The 17,217-nt window shown below is 36.4% G+C and overlaps 1 protein-coding gene across 1 annotated transcript in view; it reads right to left on the reverse strand.

The window, feature by feature from the left end:
• DNAH7 (dynein axonemal heavy chain 7) overlaps window positions 1-17,217 on the reverse strand; it is a 277,143-nt gene that overhangs the window by 79,308 nt on the left and 180,618 nt on the right. Inside the window, 6 exon segments of the mRNA XM_036858189.1 lie at window positions 959-1,122; window positions 5,893-6,078; window positions 8,504-8,684; window positions 10,616-10,962; window positions 12,910-13,240; window positions 16,079-16,308. Of these exon segments, the coding sequence (XP_036714084.1) occupies window positions 959-1,122; window positions 5,893-6,078; window positions 8,504-8,684; window positions 10,616-10,962; window positions 12,910-13,240; window positions 16,079-16,308 (1,439 nt within the window).

Here is a 17,217-nt window from a genome sequence, read left to right on the forward strand (position 1 = left end):
ACATGTCAGGATCATTTGCTGAGAAGTAAAGAAATTTGTTCACCAGAATTTTAATTTGTAGAATTATTTTCATAAATATTACAAACAAAAAATGTAATAATAACTGGTTTTTACATATAGTGGTTAATTCTATTTTAAAAAATTTATATGCCTCTACCATTTTTACTTTAAATACTGTCATATCAATTACTTTTTCAGTAGTAAAGTAACAACTACTCAAAATAGTGATGTAACACAGAACTGAACGTTTCCTACTGATGGTTTCCCTATGCTATTTCTAACATGCTAAAACCTCCAAAAAGATTGGCCCAGTGACAGAAGGCCCATAGTAATGTGACCTTGAAAATAACACAATCAATGATCGTCCTCACACTAGGGCGGAGTGAAGTCCTTGGCTTCTAGGAGGCAACACCTTGAGGAAAGGTAAGGCTGGATGAGCCTCCAGTATCCTCCCGGCCCAATCTCCATGGGATTTATCTACGAACCAGGAGATTCCAGGAAAAGCACCACTCTTTTAAAAGCCCCAATCAGCCCAGGACCCAGAAATGTATCCATATCATTTAAGGTGGTCGCACACCCAGCAGGGAATAAGACATATCAACACAAACCTATCCCTGCATGTTTCATTAACCTGTAATAAAAAAACCCTGCGTTTTATGGGAATAAAAAATTTGGACTTCACTTACTTATGGCAGGGTTTTGTTCTATTTGCTAAAAATTGATTAAAAATTAAGCAAAAGTCATCTGGGGTTTTTAGTTTGTTTACTGCTGTCTCCAATGCTCAACTACTCTGACATTAATTGGAGAAGGAAGTGATTATCCATACTTAATTTAGCTAATTAGTTAAGTAAAACATTTCTCAATACTATAAAAGTTTACTAGCTGTGTTAAAAAGGTACACAGATAAATAAATCCACTGACTGATAGAGATCATTTGTGAGAAAAATATTTTCCTTACGTTATGATGATCCCGTTATCAATAGAAAATGAGTCAGAAGGTAATCCAGCAATATTCCAGGCTCGAATTGTCACTGCTTCTCCCAGAATACTCATAAGGGAATAATCATCGGAGCAGGGGATATCTCTTCCTTTGCACAAATTTGTCCACTCCTTGATTTGGTTCTTTTAGACATACACAGAAAGATATAAAAATGAGGTTGGAGGTTACCAAATGAATACCTTGTAAACTCCTCAACTACACTCTGGGTCTACAAAGCATCGTTGAAACTCTACCTCAGAAATGATTTGTGTTCATCATATTTTTCAAAATAAAATCATAATTTAGAAGCTCTACTATGTATTCAAATGAAAATTATATATAATGTTAAGATAAAATTTAGATAGATCACTTACTAGTGAACTCAGAACTTTGTATCTGGAAAAAATAATTGCCAATTATGATTCCAAAACTTCCGTTGACAAAATACATGGAGATCACCATGTTTTTCTACACATTTTCTTTAAATTATAAATATCAGCACACCTTACTACAATATTGTGGTATAAAAGTAAATCCAATTTGAACCAGTAGGGGACACAGAAAACATCTGTGTCTGGCTCTCACATGTCCTGGGGGAGGGACCAGAGCAGGGTTATTAGGCACCAATAAGGATCAGGGCACATACTGGAGTTTTGGATACCCCACCTGGGGCACAGTTTGCTAGGATGTTCAGGAACCAGAAGCGTACTTCAAGCTTAGGTTCACACTCAGAAAATCAGCAATCAAGGTCCAAATTGAGGTTATAGATCAAAGGCTTCATAAACAGTGAAAGACATGACTGGAGAGAAAATAGGTTGGAAAGAGGCAAGGAGAAGGTGGATATATGTGGTGTTTATAGCAGTCCATGGGCAGATGAGGATACCGTGTGTGCCAAGTGGAGCTAGCTGAGAGGGCGTGGTGGGTACTACCGTCTCCCTCGGGTTCCTGCTGAGTAGGTTGGACCAACATTCCCTTCGGTGTGCACGTGAAAGGCTATGACAGTTTGGGGACAGCTGATGATTTTCATGACCCTGATTAGCCAGTTTTTCTGTAGAATGCCCCACAGCTGGGTCTGTGTGGTGTTCTCTCATGAGTCAATTTAGGTTATGCACCTTTGGCAGGAATATCACAGAAATGATACTGTGTTCTTCTCGTTGCATCTCATCAGTGGCACATAATTTCAAATTGTCCATTTATGGACGACATTTTTATTTTGATTAAGGCATTGTCTGCCAGGCTTCTGTCTCATAATTATATGATCTTAGGTATGATTAAAGCTTCCTTGGATGGTGGGCCATAACACAAAGACACTCCTATAGATGAGAGGCAGAACTCTTTGTTACTTACAGCCCCAAATGAGAGAAAGCTGATACCCAGGAGGCTGCACCTGGACACAGAGTAACAGCAAGGTGGAACTGCAGGGGGCAGTTTATAAACGTCAAGCAGAGTGGGGTGGAGTTAGCTAGGTTTCCAGGGCTTCCTGACCACTGGGTCTTTTGAATAGTTCCACAGGCACCGGGAAGAAGGGGCCGTCCTTGGGTGTTCGGTATATGGGGACCTCTGGAAGTTGGATATGTGCCTATTGTAACCCAGGACTATTAGAGCCTGAAAAGGGAAATGGTTGGCGTGAGGGCTTAGCAAACTGCCCACAGAAGGGAATTCAGAGTTGTTAACCATGATTCAAAACTGAGTTAAGACAGCACGCTCATGAGTACTTAATGACTATCATCTGGGTTTTTACTTGGTTTGGTTGTTGGCACCAGGACAGATGGCATGGCTATGTAGGGCAGAGGAGCAGGCAGCATTTCCAGTTTGATTCTGGCTCCTAGCACACTGTTCCTATGGGCATGTTTTGATTTTTCGTTGGCCTGAAGACTTTCGTGGGGAGGTCTGAAGGTTTTCTCAGATACAGCTTGATGCTGGTATGGGCATTGTAGCCAGTGATATGGGGAAGAAGTAGGGGAAATGAAAGCCATAGTTGCTGTGGAATGCTCTCTATAGTTGACAGGGGTAGTATGTTATCACAGATGAACTCTGGCTTAGAAATTGAAGTGGCCAATTATACATCTGTAAGGGTGTAGCAGCAGAGAATAAGTGAAATGAACGTGAGGGCCTCTGAACAAGCATCTCAAAATACAAGCCAAGGACCTTGGCTGGTAATCAGGTGGTAAGATAGTTGGTGGAAATGGAAAACTGAGCATTAAGGGTGCCATCTTGGTGAAAGTAACTACCACCACCAAAGCAGTTTTGACTTTGATTATTGGTAGGGAAAAGGTCTCTTAGAAAGTTCAGATTAATTCAACTCCAGGGCTTGTATGTCCTTACAGCTTTGTAGGATTTTGTTTTGGAGATAGGCATGAGCATTACAATCGAATACTGTGGGCCCAGTTATGCTAGGAGAATGGAAATTTTCTACGTTTTATTATGAGGAGTGCCAGAAACTCTACAAAGGGGTTGATGAATAATTGACAACTACTCAGACTCAAGCTTAGAGGGAGGGGATCTAGCTACTTACTGCAGGCTCTTGGTATCCAGAGACTTTGACGTTAGGAAAAAACCAAGATTGTTTTAAAGCCTTTTTGTCTTACTTGGGTTTCCCAATAGCAGACTCTGACATGAAGATTTATCTGAAATGATTTATTAAGGAAGGGATACTAGGAGAAGCAGTATAACGACCAGGAAGAAGCCAATAAAAGGTGAGGGATCAGCCAAAGTTCTGCATAGGTGGTTACACCTTAATCCTACAGGGGGTGTAAATTATTCCTTGCATTTGTTCCAACCAGAGGAAGGGAGACAGACCTTCACCTCTGTCAGTCTTTCATTAAGGCCAGCCTCAGAGGGCAGTAAATTCCCAGCCAATTTTAGCTCTCCAAGCACTGTGCAAAGTGAGTTCTAAGAACCCAAGGGAAGTCTGCCAAAAAAGCCACAGGTGCTGGTTGTTGGATGTGAAAGCACAGGAAGCCAGGCGGGGATCTGGGCAGAGCACTGAAGTTGCCACTATTACCCTTGTGCTTAGAATCGAATGGGAAACTTGATGGGGCGTAAACTGCCAGCTGCCCTGACCCAGGAGAAATAGATAAAAGATGATTACAGAGCAGGATTCAGAGAATGAATTCAAAGGAAGGAACAATGATGTTAGAGATGAGTTAAGTAAAAGCCTAGGTTGCTACAGTAAAGCAAGGAAGGGATAAAACTGCCTCCAAGCCTTCTTAGATGGGACGGGACGAGGTGTCCTCTTGAATCAGGGGTGGGGACAGTGGACATGAGTTCACAGAAGCAGCTATGAGCTTTGCTTGGAGCTTGTGTCTAGCTTAGTGTTGCTCTGCTTCTGTCCATAGATTTCAAGGTCTCAGTTCTGGCCTCAATGCTTCCTTGAAGCATTTGTGTAGTGGTTTAACTGGCAGCCCCCATTCTGGTGGAAGCAGGTGACTGGGGAGTCAAGCAAGATGCAGTGCTTCGGAAGGAGTCGTCAGAGAGGGCTGGGTTGGGAGGAGCGGCCCTGGCTGGAGACTTCCAGCATGGTACTGTAATGCTCAACAGGAGCCAGTGCAGACACCCGGGGGCGGGGGTATGTTGGGAACCAACAGAGGAGTGTAGGCGGCTCTGCAGGTACTACTTCCTTCCTTCCAAGTTGACATAGAAGAGTAGAAAGAGGGCTAAATTAGGATTCAGGTGACAACAAGTCTCATTTCTGCTCTGTCATTGACCAGCTGTGTGGTTCTGAGCAGTTTTCTTAATCTTTATAAGCCTCAGTCTCTGAAAATGTCGAGCAAACAAGTCTATGACTAGGTAAATAGTGTCATGTTAAATGTTAATTATCTGAACTACAAGATGTCAATGCCATAACTGCAGACAGTCATTCAGACACAAATGAAGACAGAAAGCTAAGAAGAATATGAAAGTCATGCACCAGGACAAGGGCTACCAGAACCCAAAAGACTAAAGACAGAAGCATGATCAATGTGAGGATTTTAAACTAGTTTGGTTAAAAGCAAACAAGCAAACCAAAACAGTGGCCACCAAGAATCAACCCTACTTAAGCGAAAGCCCTGAATTCAAGCGAAGCTCAACTGAGACCACGGGCAAAGCGAATGCTTTGTAAAACTTGATAAAGCCACACACAGAAGTGGGTTTTCATTTACTCTTTCTCTCCTCCGTTGACACCAGAAGCTATTGCCAAATGTTTCAAATTTCTCTTCTCTGTATTTTCATTGCCTTCTTCTCCTTTTAATTTTTCTAAATCTCTCCTCCTGCTTTGACAGGGCCATGTCCTGGGTTGTACTCCTAGAGAGAGCTGAAGAATGTGCTGGGTCTCATTGAGAAAAGAACTGAACAGTGGAACAAAAAAGCTGGGAGAAGAAGTAGGGTTAGGAGTTGGGTCGAGGAGAAGACTGAGGCAGAATCCATCAAAGGGGTGGGAATTCGAAGCAGGGAACCTGGTATTTATTTTCTTAGGAAAGAAGCCACTTATCAATTGGGTTTTAGGTAGGTTCATCTTTTCCTCCCATAAAGTTTCAGTTTGTGAAGTCATTTGGAAATGATTTATTATTGAGATTCATAGAGAGTAGTTGACTAAACACCCCCCAGCCCCCCCCAAAAATCCCGATACCTTTATACTTGTTTAAGAACTGAAATTTTATCATTAGAGCCTACCATTTCACATTACGTTCTAAAGTAGATCTTTTTGTTTCTAAAATAATTCTAAAACAATTAGAAGAGTATTTGATATAGCATTTTTTTGGCTACCAAGCTAAGTTATTGAATAATTAAAATACACAACTAGAAATCACTTGAAAACATCTTTCTCCCTCGTACTTACCAAAAAATCCAAACAAACAAAAAACCCCAAGATTAATGTTGATTGTAATGGGAGGCTCAGGAAGAGACCCTAGAGGTTGATGAGTATTCCCTACCTGTCGATAGTTAGATGTAAAGGCTCCGAGGTAAGCGACGACCCCTGAGGAGATGAGGATGTCCCCTGTCAGGTTGATGTGCAGCTGCCCCAGCTCCAGAGCTGTTTGGCTCCATCGAGTTTTCTCACCCCCAAGGCCTCCGATCAACTTTTCAGCTCGTTCTAGCTTTTTGCTACACAGGTCAACCTCAAAAATAAAAGTAAACTTTTATCAACATCTACAAGTAGAATAAGTTAAAAAATTATTTAAATTTCTGCAAGATTTTACCCTCAGGGATAAATTTTTACATTACCAACTTACGCCTGGAATTTATTTTTTTTAACACTCTAAAAGAAAAATGTGCAATATCTAACTATGAAGACTGGCAAGTCCATGACCTTTTAGACTATTTTTCATAATAAAGTGTGTACTTTAATATAATTTGTGAAATTCATAACAGATATTTATCATATAATGCAAAGAATAGCTCTATTTAAGGAAATGAGCTACAGTATGAGACACTGAAAGTTAATTAAGTAATAAAGGACATCCTCTTGCAAATATAGATGTTTCCCTTCCATTTTAATAATCTAAATGCATTTTATTTTAAATATTCTATGAACGTTTTCCCCTCATTTAACTTGTGGTTGATTTAATGATAATTTTAAAGGTTAAATGTTTAAAAGTTTTAATAATTTATGCTTACTTACAAAGCACAATTTTCAAGTTGTTAAATTGTGTCAACCTACTCAGGCACTTGCAATTAACCTTAAATTAGGACATCAATCAATAGCTGACAGCCTACTTTGTGCATAAGACTGTCAGCCAAGTTTGATTATACATAATTAAGCAATGTTATTTTAAAAAAGAGGAAGGGTAATTATGAATATGGCAAACTTTGGGATAAGCTATTTCAACCCATGCAATAGCAATACTCCAATAGAATACCTGAATTATTTTGATTAATTTTAAGTGACTTAGCATCATTAATCTTAGAAGATCACAAGATTAAGTAAAGGTTATCTTAAAGTTCAAAATGAAATAATTTACATGAACAGAGGAAGTAAATAATTGATAAAAGCAGAGACATTTAGATTATTTTGGAATAAGAATTTGGCTTATACTTTTTCTTATGCTATTAATATTTATATTAAATAAATGCTTTTAGATTAAAAGATATAAAATACTGTATCAGTTTATCTAAAGATAGGTTTAAAAAAAGCAGAAGGTATATAATTGGTAATATTTTTGATACTTCCTAAATAAAAACCTTTCTTTCTTAATTTTCCCTCCTTTAATATCTTGTGCTTCCTAGTTTCTTTCTTCACCCATTCTTCTTTCAACAGTATTAAAATGTTGAATCAGGTCTTGGACTATAATAAAGTTGCCCTCAGAAACCACCAAGTAAAAATATTTTAGCCAAAATTTCTCTTCCAAAAGTAGATTTTTAATACACATATATGCATGCATTCAATTTACATTACCATACTTTTCCAACATTTTATTATGAAAAGTTATTTCAAACATACAACACAGTTGAAAAATGTTTACAGTGAGCAACCACATACCCATTTTTTAGTTATATTATTTAAACTAAAACTGATCACTTGGAACCCATACCTAACAATAGGTCACATTTTTAAGATTAGCACAATGTCACATATTGCACAAATATAAAATATGTGCACATATCCTACAGAAAGAAGCAGTCTAGTACAGTGGGAAAGAGCATAGCTATTAGAGTCAGATTGCCTGGGTTTGGATCTTAGCTTAGAAGCTGCATTGACCATGAGTAAGTCGCTTAACTTTTCTGTGCTTTAGTTATTACAAAATGGTTCAAAAAGATTACCTCCCTCAGAAAGATTTTGTGAGAATCAATGAGATAATATACATTGCTCTCAGAACAACAGTGCCTTGCATATAAGCACTCAATAAATGTTGACTGTTATAAAATATTTTGACTTTTTTTCTGGAACATAATCAGACTCTAGCAATTAATTTTTGCAAATGGTATCACTATCTAAGAGCAATGATTTTAGTCTTAAAAACATTTTCAGTGGACACACTATGGTTCTGGGTATTGAGTTCTAATCTCAGCTCTGCCATTAACTCTTTTTTTTTAAAAAAAATAAATTTTATTGGAGTATAGTTGATTAACAATGTTGTGTTAGTTTCAGGTGTACAGCAAAGAAAATCAGTTATTAACTCTTATATAACCTAAGTCACTTAACATTTTGGTTCTCCATTTTCTCACTTATAATGAAGAGTGATTTAAATAATCTACCTCAATAGTCTAGTAATCTACAACAGAGATTATTGACAATTTTTTTCCTTTTGTGGGGTAAAGAGCCAGAAGGTAAATATTTTAGGCTCTGTGGACCAAGAGGCAAAAATGAGGATATTATATAGGTACTTATAAAATCATTTAATATGTAATCATTTAAAAATGTCAAAACCATTATTAGCTTGTGGGTTATACAAAAACTGACAATGGTGGACTTGGCCTGTGGTCCACTGTTTGCCAACCACTGACCAGGAAGAAAACAGGATTGCTGTGTTTGTGCCAGCATGAACATCATTTTTATTTAGAATAATTGAGGATTTGCCCATATTTGTCTGTATTATCCTATACCTGGTTTTCCAAGTCAGCCTTCTTTTGTTTATTTAGTTCGAGTGTGTCCTGAAGCTTGGTCAGCTTGTCCTGAACTTCCCGAAGCACTGACTGCTTCTTTCTGAGACCATCCATGGCAATTTTAAGCTCCCCTTCAGCTGCAGCCAGTTTTATCTTTTTGGGAGCTACTATTTTTGCCACTCTGCCAAAAGTAAAATTGGAAAATTAAATACATGTTTAATGTTCTAGTGTACTTTCCATCACTGAATTTACTTTTCTAATATCCTTACTATAACTCAAAACACATCTTCATGTATAACCTATACTGATTTCTATATTCTATATTTCATTTAAGAATCAGTCAAACCTGATCTCAGCACATAAAACATGACTATTAAAATAGATACCAAATACACATAACGTTTTCAAATAGGTAATTTTTTTACCCAAAATAAAATATTCAGTTGTCACCAATGTCAATTTTGGTGATTTTGGAAAAAGAGAATAAGCATGTACATGTAAAATAGAACAGTGTTTGTGGAAACTAGCCTAATTCGTTAAGGCTTAATTATGATGAGGAGAAGAAGGGTATTTTATTTACATCATTTTACTCTTTCATTTTTAAAAAAATTTTTATTATTTTAAATAATTAAATGGGTTAATCTAACTTTTATTTTCATCTCAAAATAGTCAAAATGATTTTGTGTGTGTCCACCCACTTCCTCAGTTCCCCAATTTTTTTTTCCTCTTCCAGTTTTATTAAATACATCTAAGAATGACACTCCTGTCTTTATATTGTACTTTTCTCAAATTTCAGAATATATCCCTAATTAAAACCAGCTATCTTATAAATATGTATGTTGGTAATAAAAGGAACTATGTAGGAAAAAGGATGGATCTAAATTCTTTTCTATCTGGAAAATGGAATAAGTCATGTTATCTTTCTAAATAAATGATAAAACATTAAATTAAAATTTATCATTAACATAATATATCATGGTCCAAAATATACATAGCCTGTAATATATATATATATGTACAATGATTCAAACTGTTTATGAGTTTGAAAGATGGCCAGTAATAGTTCCTTTTTTGAAGAAATAACCAAAAATTTTTACTCTGTTTTGTATATAAGTATTTCTCATACAATCATCAAAAAAGGCTGTTGGGCTTCCCTGGTGGCGCAGTGGTTGAGAATCTGCCTGCCAGTGCAGGGCACACGGGTTCGAGCCCTGGTCTGGGAAGATCCCACATGCCGCGGAGCAACTAGGTCCATGAGCCACAACTCCTGAGCCTGCACGTCTGGAGCTTGTGCTCCACAACAAGAGAGGCCGCCACAGTGAGAGGCCCACGCACCGTGATGAAGAGTGGCCCCTGCTCGCCGCAACTAGAGAAAGCCCTCACACAGAAATGAAGACCCAACACAGCCAAAAATAAATAAATAAATAAATAAATAAATAAAAATAAAAAATAGTAAATATATATTTAAAAAACAAAAAGGCTGTTTGTCTAAACAAAGAATATATGTTAAGGGTGGTTTTCAAAATGTGGTCCAAGACATGTCCCCTCCCCTTCAGGGACTCCAAGAGGTCCTCCTTGTGCAACTAAACATCTGTGTGAGGCTGCATTTTCCTCATATACTTCAATCAAAATAATATATCCCACAACAGATTGAATGAAGCAGATCTGAGAGTCCAGCTGTCTTCTATTAAAGCACATAGTAAAGAGATGTGCAAAAATATGAAACACCACTTTTCTCACAACTTTTTTTGAAAATTGTGGATTAAAAAAAAGTTACTTATGTAAACATGTAGAGTTTTTTATTGCTATTTAAAAATGAAGTAAATATTTTTTAAATTTCTCAGTTTTAATTTCTAATATGGTAGATAAAAAAGGTTTTGGGGTCTGCAATAATTTTTAAGAATGTAAAGGGTTCCTGAGTCCAAAAAGTTGAAGTATCATTGTATTATACTATTTAGTTGGTATAGTCTTGCCTCCAGTAAATATGTCATATAACAGGCATTAGACAGGATTTTCTGAGGACCCTCTCACCTATGTAGCTCTTTATATTATTTAAATGGCCAAACCTGAAAATAAAACACGCCAGTTCATTTTCTTTTTGTTAGTACTTACTTGTCATACGAATCCATTGCTATGACCCATTTGCACAGACCTTCGGCTGCTGTGGAAGCATTTCTAATCTTTTCTGGAACAAAATCTGGATTTGGAATATAATTTTTTCTTATGACGTTCATGTAAGCTGGAGGAATATTGTCCTTGTCATATTCATGAAGTGACTGTAGAAATCGAATGTCACCAAGAAGTCTTTTGGCAGGACCCCAGAAATCCTCAATTTTTCTCCCTGAACCTGTTGGGTCAGGGATTTTGTCAGCTTTGATGCCTTTCAAGATGCATACAGCTTCCATAACAAGCTTGACACCAGCGGGAGGACTCTTCATGGATTTTACCACTGTAATGTCCTTGAAATAATAACATGCTATTATTAAAAAAGAATTGTTTACATATGACTTGTAATTGGTTCCTATTTTCAAACTAAGCCATAAGATAGAAACTCACTGTTCATTGGGTAGAAATGGCGAAAGTGATAGAATTGTGTCAAGAAGTGTTGAGAAGTTTATCCCAAAGGAAAAGTTATAAACAAAAAAGAGTAACGGGAAGATACCCTATATGAGATTACTTATGACATGAAATCTACTTCAAAAACACATGAAAGAGAGTTTGGCTGTCACAAAGTTAAGAGTTTTGTTGCTTCTGAAAAGCTATAAAAGTCATAGATGCAAACAGAAAAACACAGAGAAATTATACATATGAATGTCTCTTATAAACTAATTATATATAGTTAGCTCCTGTAAACATTTTCCTTTATATTCCTCTATATCTTTTTCATATGTATATGCTGTAAACCAGTGTATATGCTGTATTTTAACCAATGGAATCATAGTATACTTAACATACACGCTGTTTTAAAATCTGTTCTATTTCAATAACAATACATAGCGAACATCCGCTCATGCTAGTAAACACTTACATCATTTTTAATGGCTGCATAGATAGCCTTCCAATGCACAGATAAGAACCATAATTCTAATACCCTATCTGTGCCTTTTTCTCTTTTTTACTATTACAATTGCCATATTGAATTAAAGTCTTAATGTCTTTTATTTTTTTAAAGCTTTTGACAAATATTGACAAACTGCCCTCCAGAAAGCAGAAGGGTGCCTGCTGTTTTACTACATACACCCTTCGCAACACTGGTAGGCATTCTGACAGGCCAAAGAAATTTTATTTTGATCTGTATTTCTTTAAATACAAATGCGGTATGATATGTTTATTGACATTTTGTATTCATATGTTTATTGACTATTTGTATTTCCTCCTTTGTGAATTAGTACTTCTTTATACCATTTACTATCTTGTCTTAGAGCTTGTTATTGATTTGTAAGAGCTTTTCACATAGAAGCATATTAATATCTTATTTACCATAGAGTTGAAAAGTTTTTCCTCAGTGTTTCTAAATTTCTGTCCATGGTATTTATATCAAACAAAATGTGTTGGCTTTTAGGTACTAAAATTCAGTACTTTAAAAAATTTTTATTATTTATGAAAAATACAAAAGAGAGCATATACATTACGAACAATATTGCTTACTGTTTTTTTGTTCCTGATTTCTTATACCAAAGAAATCCTAGGTTCTAGTTTACATTCCAAGATTATTAACATCTGACCTACATTTTCTACCATTTTTATAGTAATATAACTATTTATATTTACATTTCAATCTGAAATCTATTTTGGAGTAAGGTGTGACGAAAGGATCTAACACTTTCTCCCTTACCTAACCCAAAAGTTTAGCCAAGATTCCCAACACTATTTATTTTTTAAAATTCATCTTTATCTTTCTTAATTGAAATGTTCACTTTCACACCTTAATAAATTTCAAAGCTTAGACATGCTATTATAAAATATAACATTATAAGCCATATTATGTATCACAAAAAACAACTGACAAACATTGACATAACACTTTATCATATATACTGTAAGGTGTATTCCAATTACAAGTGTCTAAATATGAAATAGGTGCACATAGCATCAAAATATGTACTTGGGTCTTATACCCCTGTTGATTAAAGTTGTTCTCCAAAGTTCCTGAAATAACAGTTGTTGTATGGTTGTTTAGAACATTTGGAAGCTTGCTTCTTTTTCAAAATTGTCTTAGTCATGCATGTACATTTCTTTTTTTCCAGGTGAATGAGGGAATCTTTTTGCCAATTTGAAAATGATTTCAATCGCATTAAGTGTGGAGACTAATTTGGAAAGACAGACTAGATTGTAGCACACAATATTAAGTACTTTCTTAAGCTATGATGATGTGTCTCCCAGCAAGCCTGTGGCTGTGCTCTTACCTGTGCAGTGAGAGTGTCAAGGGCAGCTAGAGCTGACTCTAATATGGGCAAGGCCCCTGCCAGGTCAGCGTCACATTCATCTTTGATGGCTTTGGCAGCCATAGCTTGTTCATTTGCTATTGTTTCATCAGCTTTCACTATTTTTTCAGTTTTGGCAACTTCTACAGACTCCCTCTCAATGATCATCATCATTTCATCAACCTCTTTGCTAGCAACTTTTAATTGAGGATGTAGAGCCTCTAACTCGAATTGCATTGTGGCTACTTGAGATGCAGCAGAATCCAGTTTATCCAAACCCACTTCGTACCTCTTCTTCATTTTCATTACTTCACTGAAAGCAAAGATAAAACAAGGTTAGCTGTCAGGCTCTAGCTCCTCCTTCAAGGAAAAAACTTAAGTGTTCTTGAGCTTTTCAGGCTTTTTCAAGGCATAACTAAAGAAGTGGACCTACTGTATAGCACGGGGAACTACATTCAGTATCTTGTAAATAACCTATAATGGAAGAGAATCTGAAAAGTTATAAATATATATAACTGAATCGCTTTGCTTAATACCTGAAACTGACACAACATTGTAAATCAGGTATACTTCAATTTTAAAAAAGTGGTTTGAAAGATTTTCACATATATTAACAATTTTGTGAAAAATATAAACTCTAGAACTTTAGATTGTGTGCAATTAAAAGTAGACAGTATGTCTTGGGATTTTTTGTATTTCCAGTACCTGACACAATATCTAGGCATATAACAAATTCAAAAGATAAATACACTAAGTATAAGGCAAGGAACCTCCTATACCAAGATGAATGATGTGCCTCTACAATTAGTCACCTTGGGAAGTTTATTCCAACAACATTATTGTTCCTTCAAATTTATTTTAAATAGACTTCAGTGCCCCAAATATATTATTTTGAATGCTGCCAAATGTGGCATATAATTTTAAGATGTGTTAAGTATCTTGAAACAGGAATTTTTAAATTTAAGATATAAGTGGCCAATAGAGAATAAAGCACAACACTTTTCTGGTGCAAAATTATTATAAGGTAATAATAATTGATTCAAAATAATGTAATATTTTTACATACTTTAAATTTTTTATCTGCATTCATATGTGTTCTAGAGATAATTATACATTATGAATAGAGAAAACTCTCCTTTATAATTTGTTTCATTTTAAATATTTGAGATGCCATAATGTCTCAAAGTAAAAGGTGACACATTTTAGAAATTCTCTTCAAAAAGTTGGTTGGAGTAGGTAACGAACCAACCTGATAATTGTCTAAAGGTGGAAGCGCACTCTTCAACTGAGTGCTTAACTGGCTTGAGCTGGAAAACTGAAAAGGCTGTCATAGGAAAAAAAAAAACATTACAAGTCAGGACATGCTACACTTTTGGCATTTGTGATTCCCTCCGAGCAAAACCTGTTACAGCAATGGGAACTGAGGAGACTGGAAAGAGGATACCATGTTATCTGTGAGTTTGGTTTCAGTGGAACCCTTGTGGAGCAAGCACTGGAAAGGTCTCACTCCTGCCAACATGAAGCAGTTTCTGTGTGGTGGTTCATCCCACGTGATGCTTTGCTGGCTAAAACACTGGTTTCTTGGCAGGGAACCTGATAACTTGCTTCTAGATTACAGTACTACCTGGCTATAAGGAGATCTAAAGACTTCAGCTATTAAGGGAAGAATAACTACAGGGTGGGAATTCTAGTTGAGGTAAAGGAGAACATTTTTAAAAAGAGGCAAGTTGAAAGGCCAACAAGAATATCTAAAAATGCCTAGAAAACTGTTACTTTCAACCTTTCTCTAAGTTTGTATCTCACTTTTATAATCTTTCTTCCAGTTAGGATGGCCTTAAATACTGTGAGCATATAATCAAACAGAAAGATGAGTGATACCCCCAAATTAATCAGGCTCGCCAAGTGGTTTTGATCTCCCTGGATGGGAAAATATGGGGGAAGAAAAGCAAGATTCCATTAGGTTAAAGATCCTAAGATCTACATGGAAAGAAATAATAAAATGACAGCCAAAGAAATAGTAAAATTCAGCTAAGTCATGTAGCAGCCTTGGGTGGGACTTGCAGATTTCACTAGGTAGATGGAAAAAATACTATTGGTATGATTCAACACGGGGTGTGTGCCATGATGAATAGGAAAGCTATGACACTCCTGCTGTGGAAGGCATTACAAGAGTCACTATAAATACGGCTAAGGAGTTTCCCACCAGTATCTAGGTAGCATCTTGGACAATACGAGAAAAGGTACTTCAAAATGCCTGAGATAGTGAGTTAGCCATAGGAAGATTTAGAATGAACTATAGTTAATACGCAAAAACTAAACTTATTATTTTTTTGTCAAGGAATCTGTGCACATTTGGTGTTTTAAGTATTTTTTTTAATATTTAAAAGAATTTGGTCTATTAGATGAACAGATCAGCCTCGTACTCCAATATAAGTTATGTAATTGATAAACAGAGCTAATTTGTGCTTTGAAGTAAAAAAATCTCATTAAGTTTTTAGACAATAGTCAAACACTGAAAAGGACTTAAGGCTTACCATATGTATAAGTTTAACTTACTAGATTTTAGAAATTATTTAAGTACCTGGGAAAGTTTAGTTTGTTAAATCAGACTTTAAGAGGGAAAGAAAAATATTAAAAATTACAAATGCAATATAAAAAATTGCTTAAATTCGTATAAGTATATTGATGTTTGTATTGATGTTTTCAAATAAGAGTTTACTTAAAGAAGGAAAGCTGGTTATGTATATTGAGTGGCTGTCTCTGGGTTTCAGCTGTTCAATACCTAAAGAGAAGGTTTATTTATTATCTAATTACTTATTAAAGAAAAATTACTCACTAGTGTTGTTTACCCAATAGCATTGTCAAAGTATCCTGGAGCCTTACCACACCTCTGAGTGGCACACCTTCATTCCTTAAACAGGTATGATTATGCATTTATCATATGCTGGGCAATGCATCTGCACAAAAGAATAAGCCCTGCTCCCTACCCTAAGAATGTCTGTGGAGTAAATCATTTAATGATGTAACAAAACTCACAGTATATACATATATGAAATAAATCTCTACCACATCATCGCTATGTCATTTTTGTCCACACAAATGTTTTAAAAACCACCATAGCTTACTTTGAAATAAGAAATTTTGTTTTTACCTCCTTTTCTTTTCCAACAACAGTCTGAAGGTAGAGATTAATTCAAGATAAGAGGTAGGAGTCACATAATTGTATCTTTGAAGTTCAACATAGAAGGATGTCGATAAATCTACAGTAGAAGTGTGAAAGCTTTTACACAACTCAATACAGCCATCTCGTATTTCCTCTGACACTTCAATGTCTTCCAAGAAGCGGGAGGCAACTGCCTGTAGTGCATCTTCAGGCCAGGACTGAATTTAAGATAAATGCTTTAGCACATGATCCAATTTACTGACAGGAGTTTGTTATTACTGCGGTCCTTCACGGATGGTGGAAATGCAGGGGAAAACATGAGGGATGGGGTGGGACAGACACTCATGAGGAACTTCCCCCAAGTACTTGACCCCTTAGGACAGGGAGCCAGTAACTAATGCGTGCAATATTAACCCTTCATGGTTTGTTCAGGGGTTAGAGAAATTGGGCATGAGTATTGCAGGAGCAAGGAAGAAAAAAGGAACTAAATTTATAGAATGTCTATCTTTGTGTGCATTCTACTATTATTATCTCATTTAATTCTCCCAACAATTCTCTGAGGTAAATGTTACTATCCTTTCCCCTAAACTCCAGAATTAGATCAACAACTACCTCTTTGATTTCTCTTATAACCATCTCAAACTCAACAAGTCTAAAACACAGTTCTTATCTCCCCCAAAATAGCTGCAGTCCTCCCCGACTTAGTCAACATCTCCACCATACACCCAGTTGCTCAAGCCAAAGTCACCCTTGATCCCTCTCCTCTTCCTCAATCCTACATCTATCCCAAAAGCTAGTCCTATGGGCACCATCCCTAAAACAGCTTCCAAATCTTTTCCATTCTTTCTATACCCACAACCATCATCGCAGTTCAACTCTCTGTTACCATCTTCCTGGAATTTTCCAACAGTGTCCTAACTGGTCTCCCTGCTTCTATGCTCTATGCAGCTGCCAGAGTGATCTTATCAAAGGCAAATTAGCTCTTTTCATACTCTCAATTCACAATCCTTCAAAGACTTCCCAGCACATTCAAAATAAAATCCAAAGCCCAACTTGTAAATCTCTACCTGATCTGGCACTTCCCACCTTTCTGACCTCAGCTCTATGACTTACCCCTCAGTTACTGT

This window comes from Balaenoptera musculus, chromosome 7 (assembly GCF_009873245.2).
Source record: "Balaenoptera musculus isolate JJ_BM4_2016_0621 chromosome 7, mBalMus1.pri.v3, whole genome shotgun sequence".
NCBI classification, from domain to species: domain Eukaryota; kingdom Metazoa; phylum Chordata; class Mammalia; order Artiodactyla; family Balaenopteridae; genus Balaenoptera; species Balaenoptera musculus.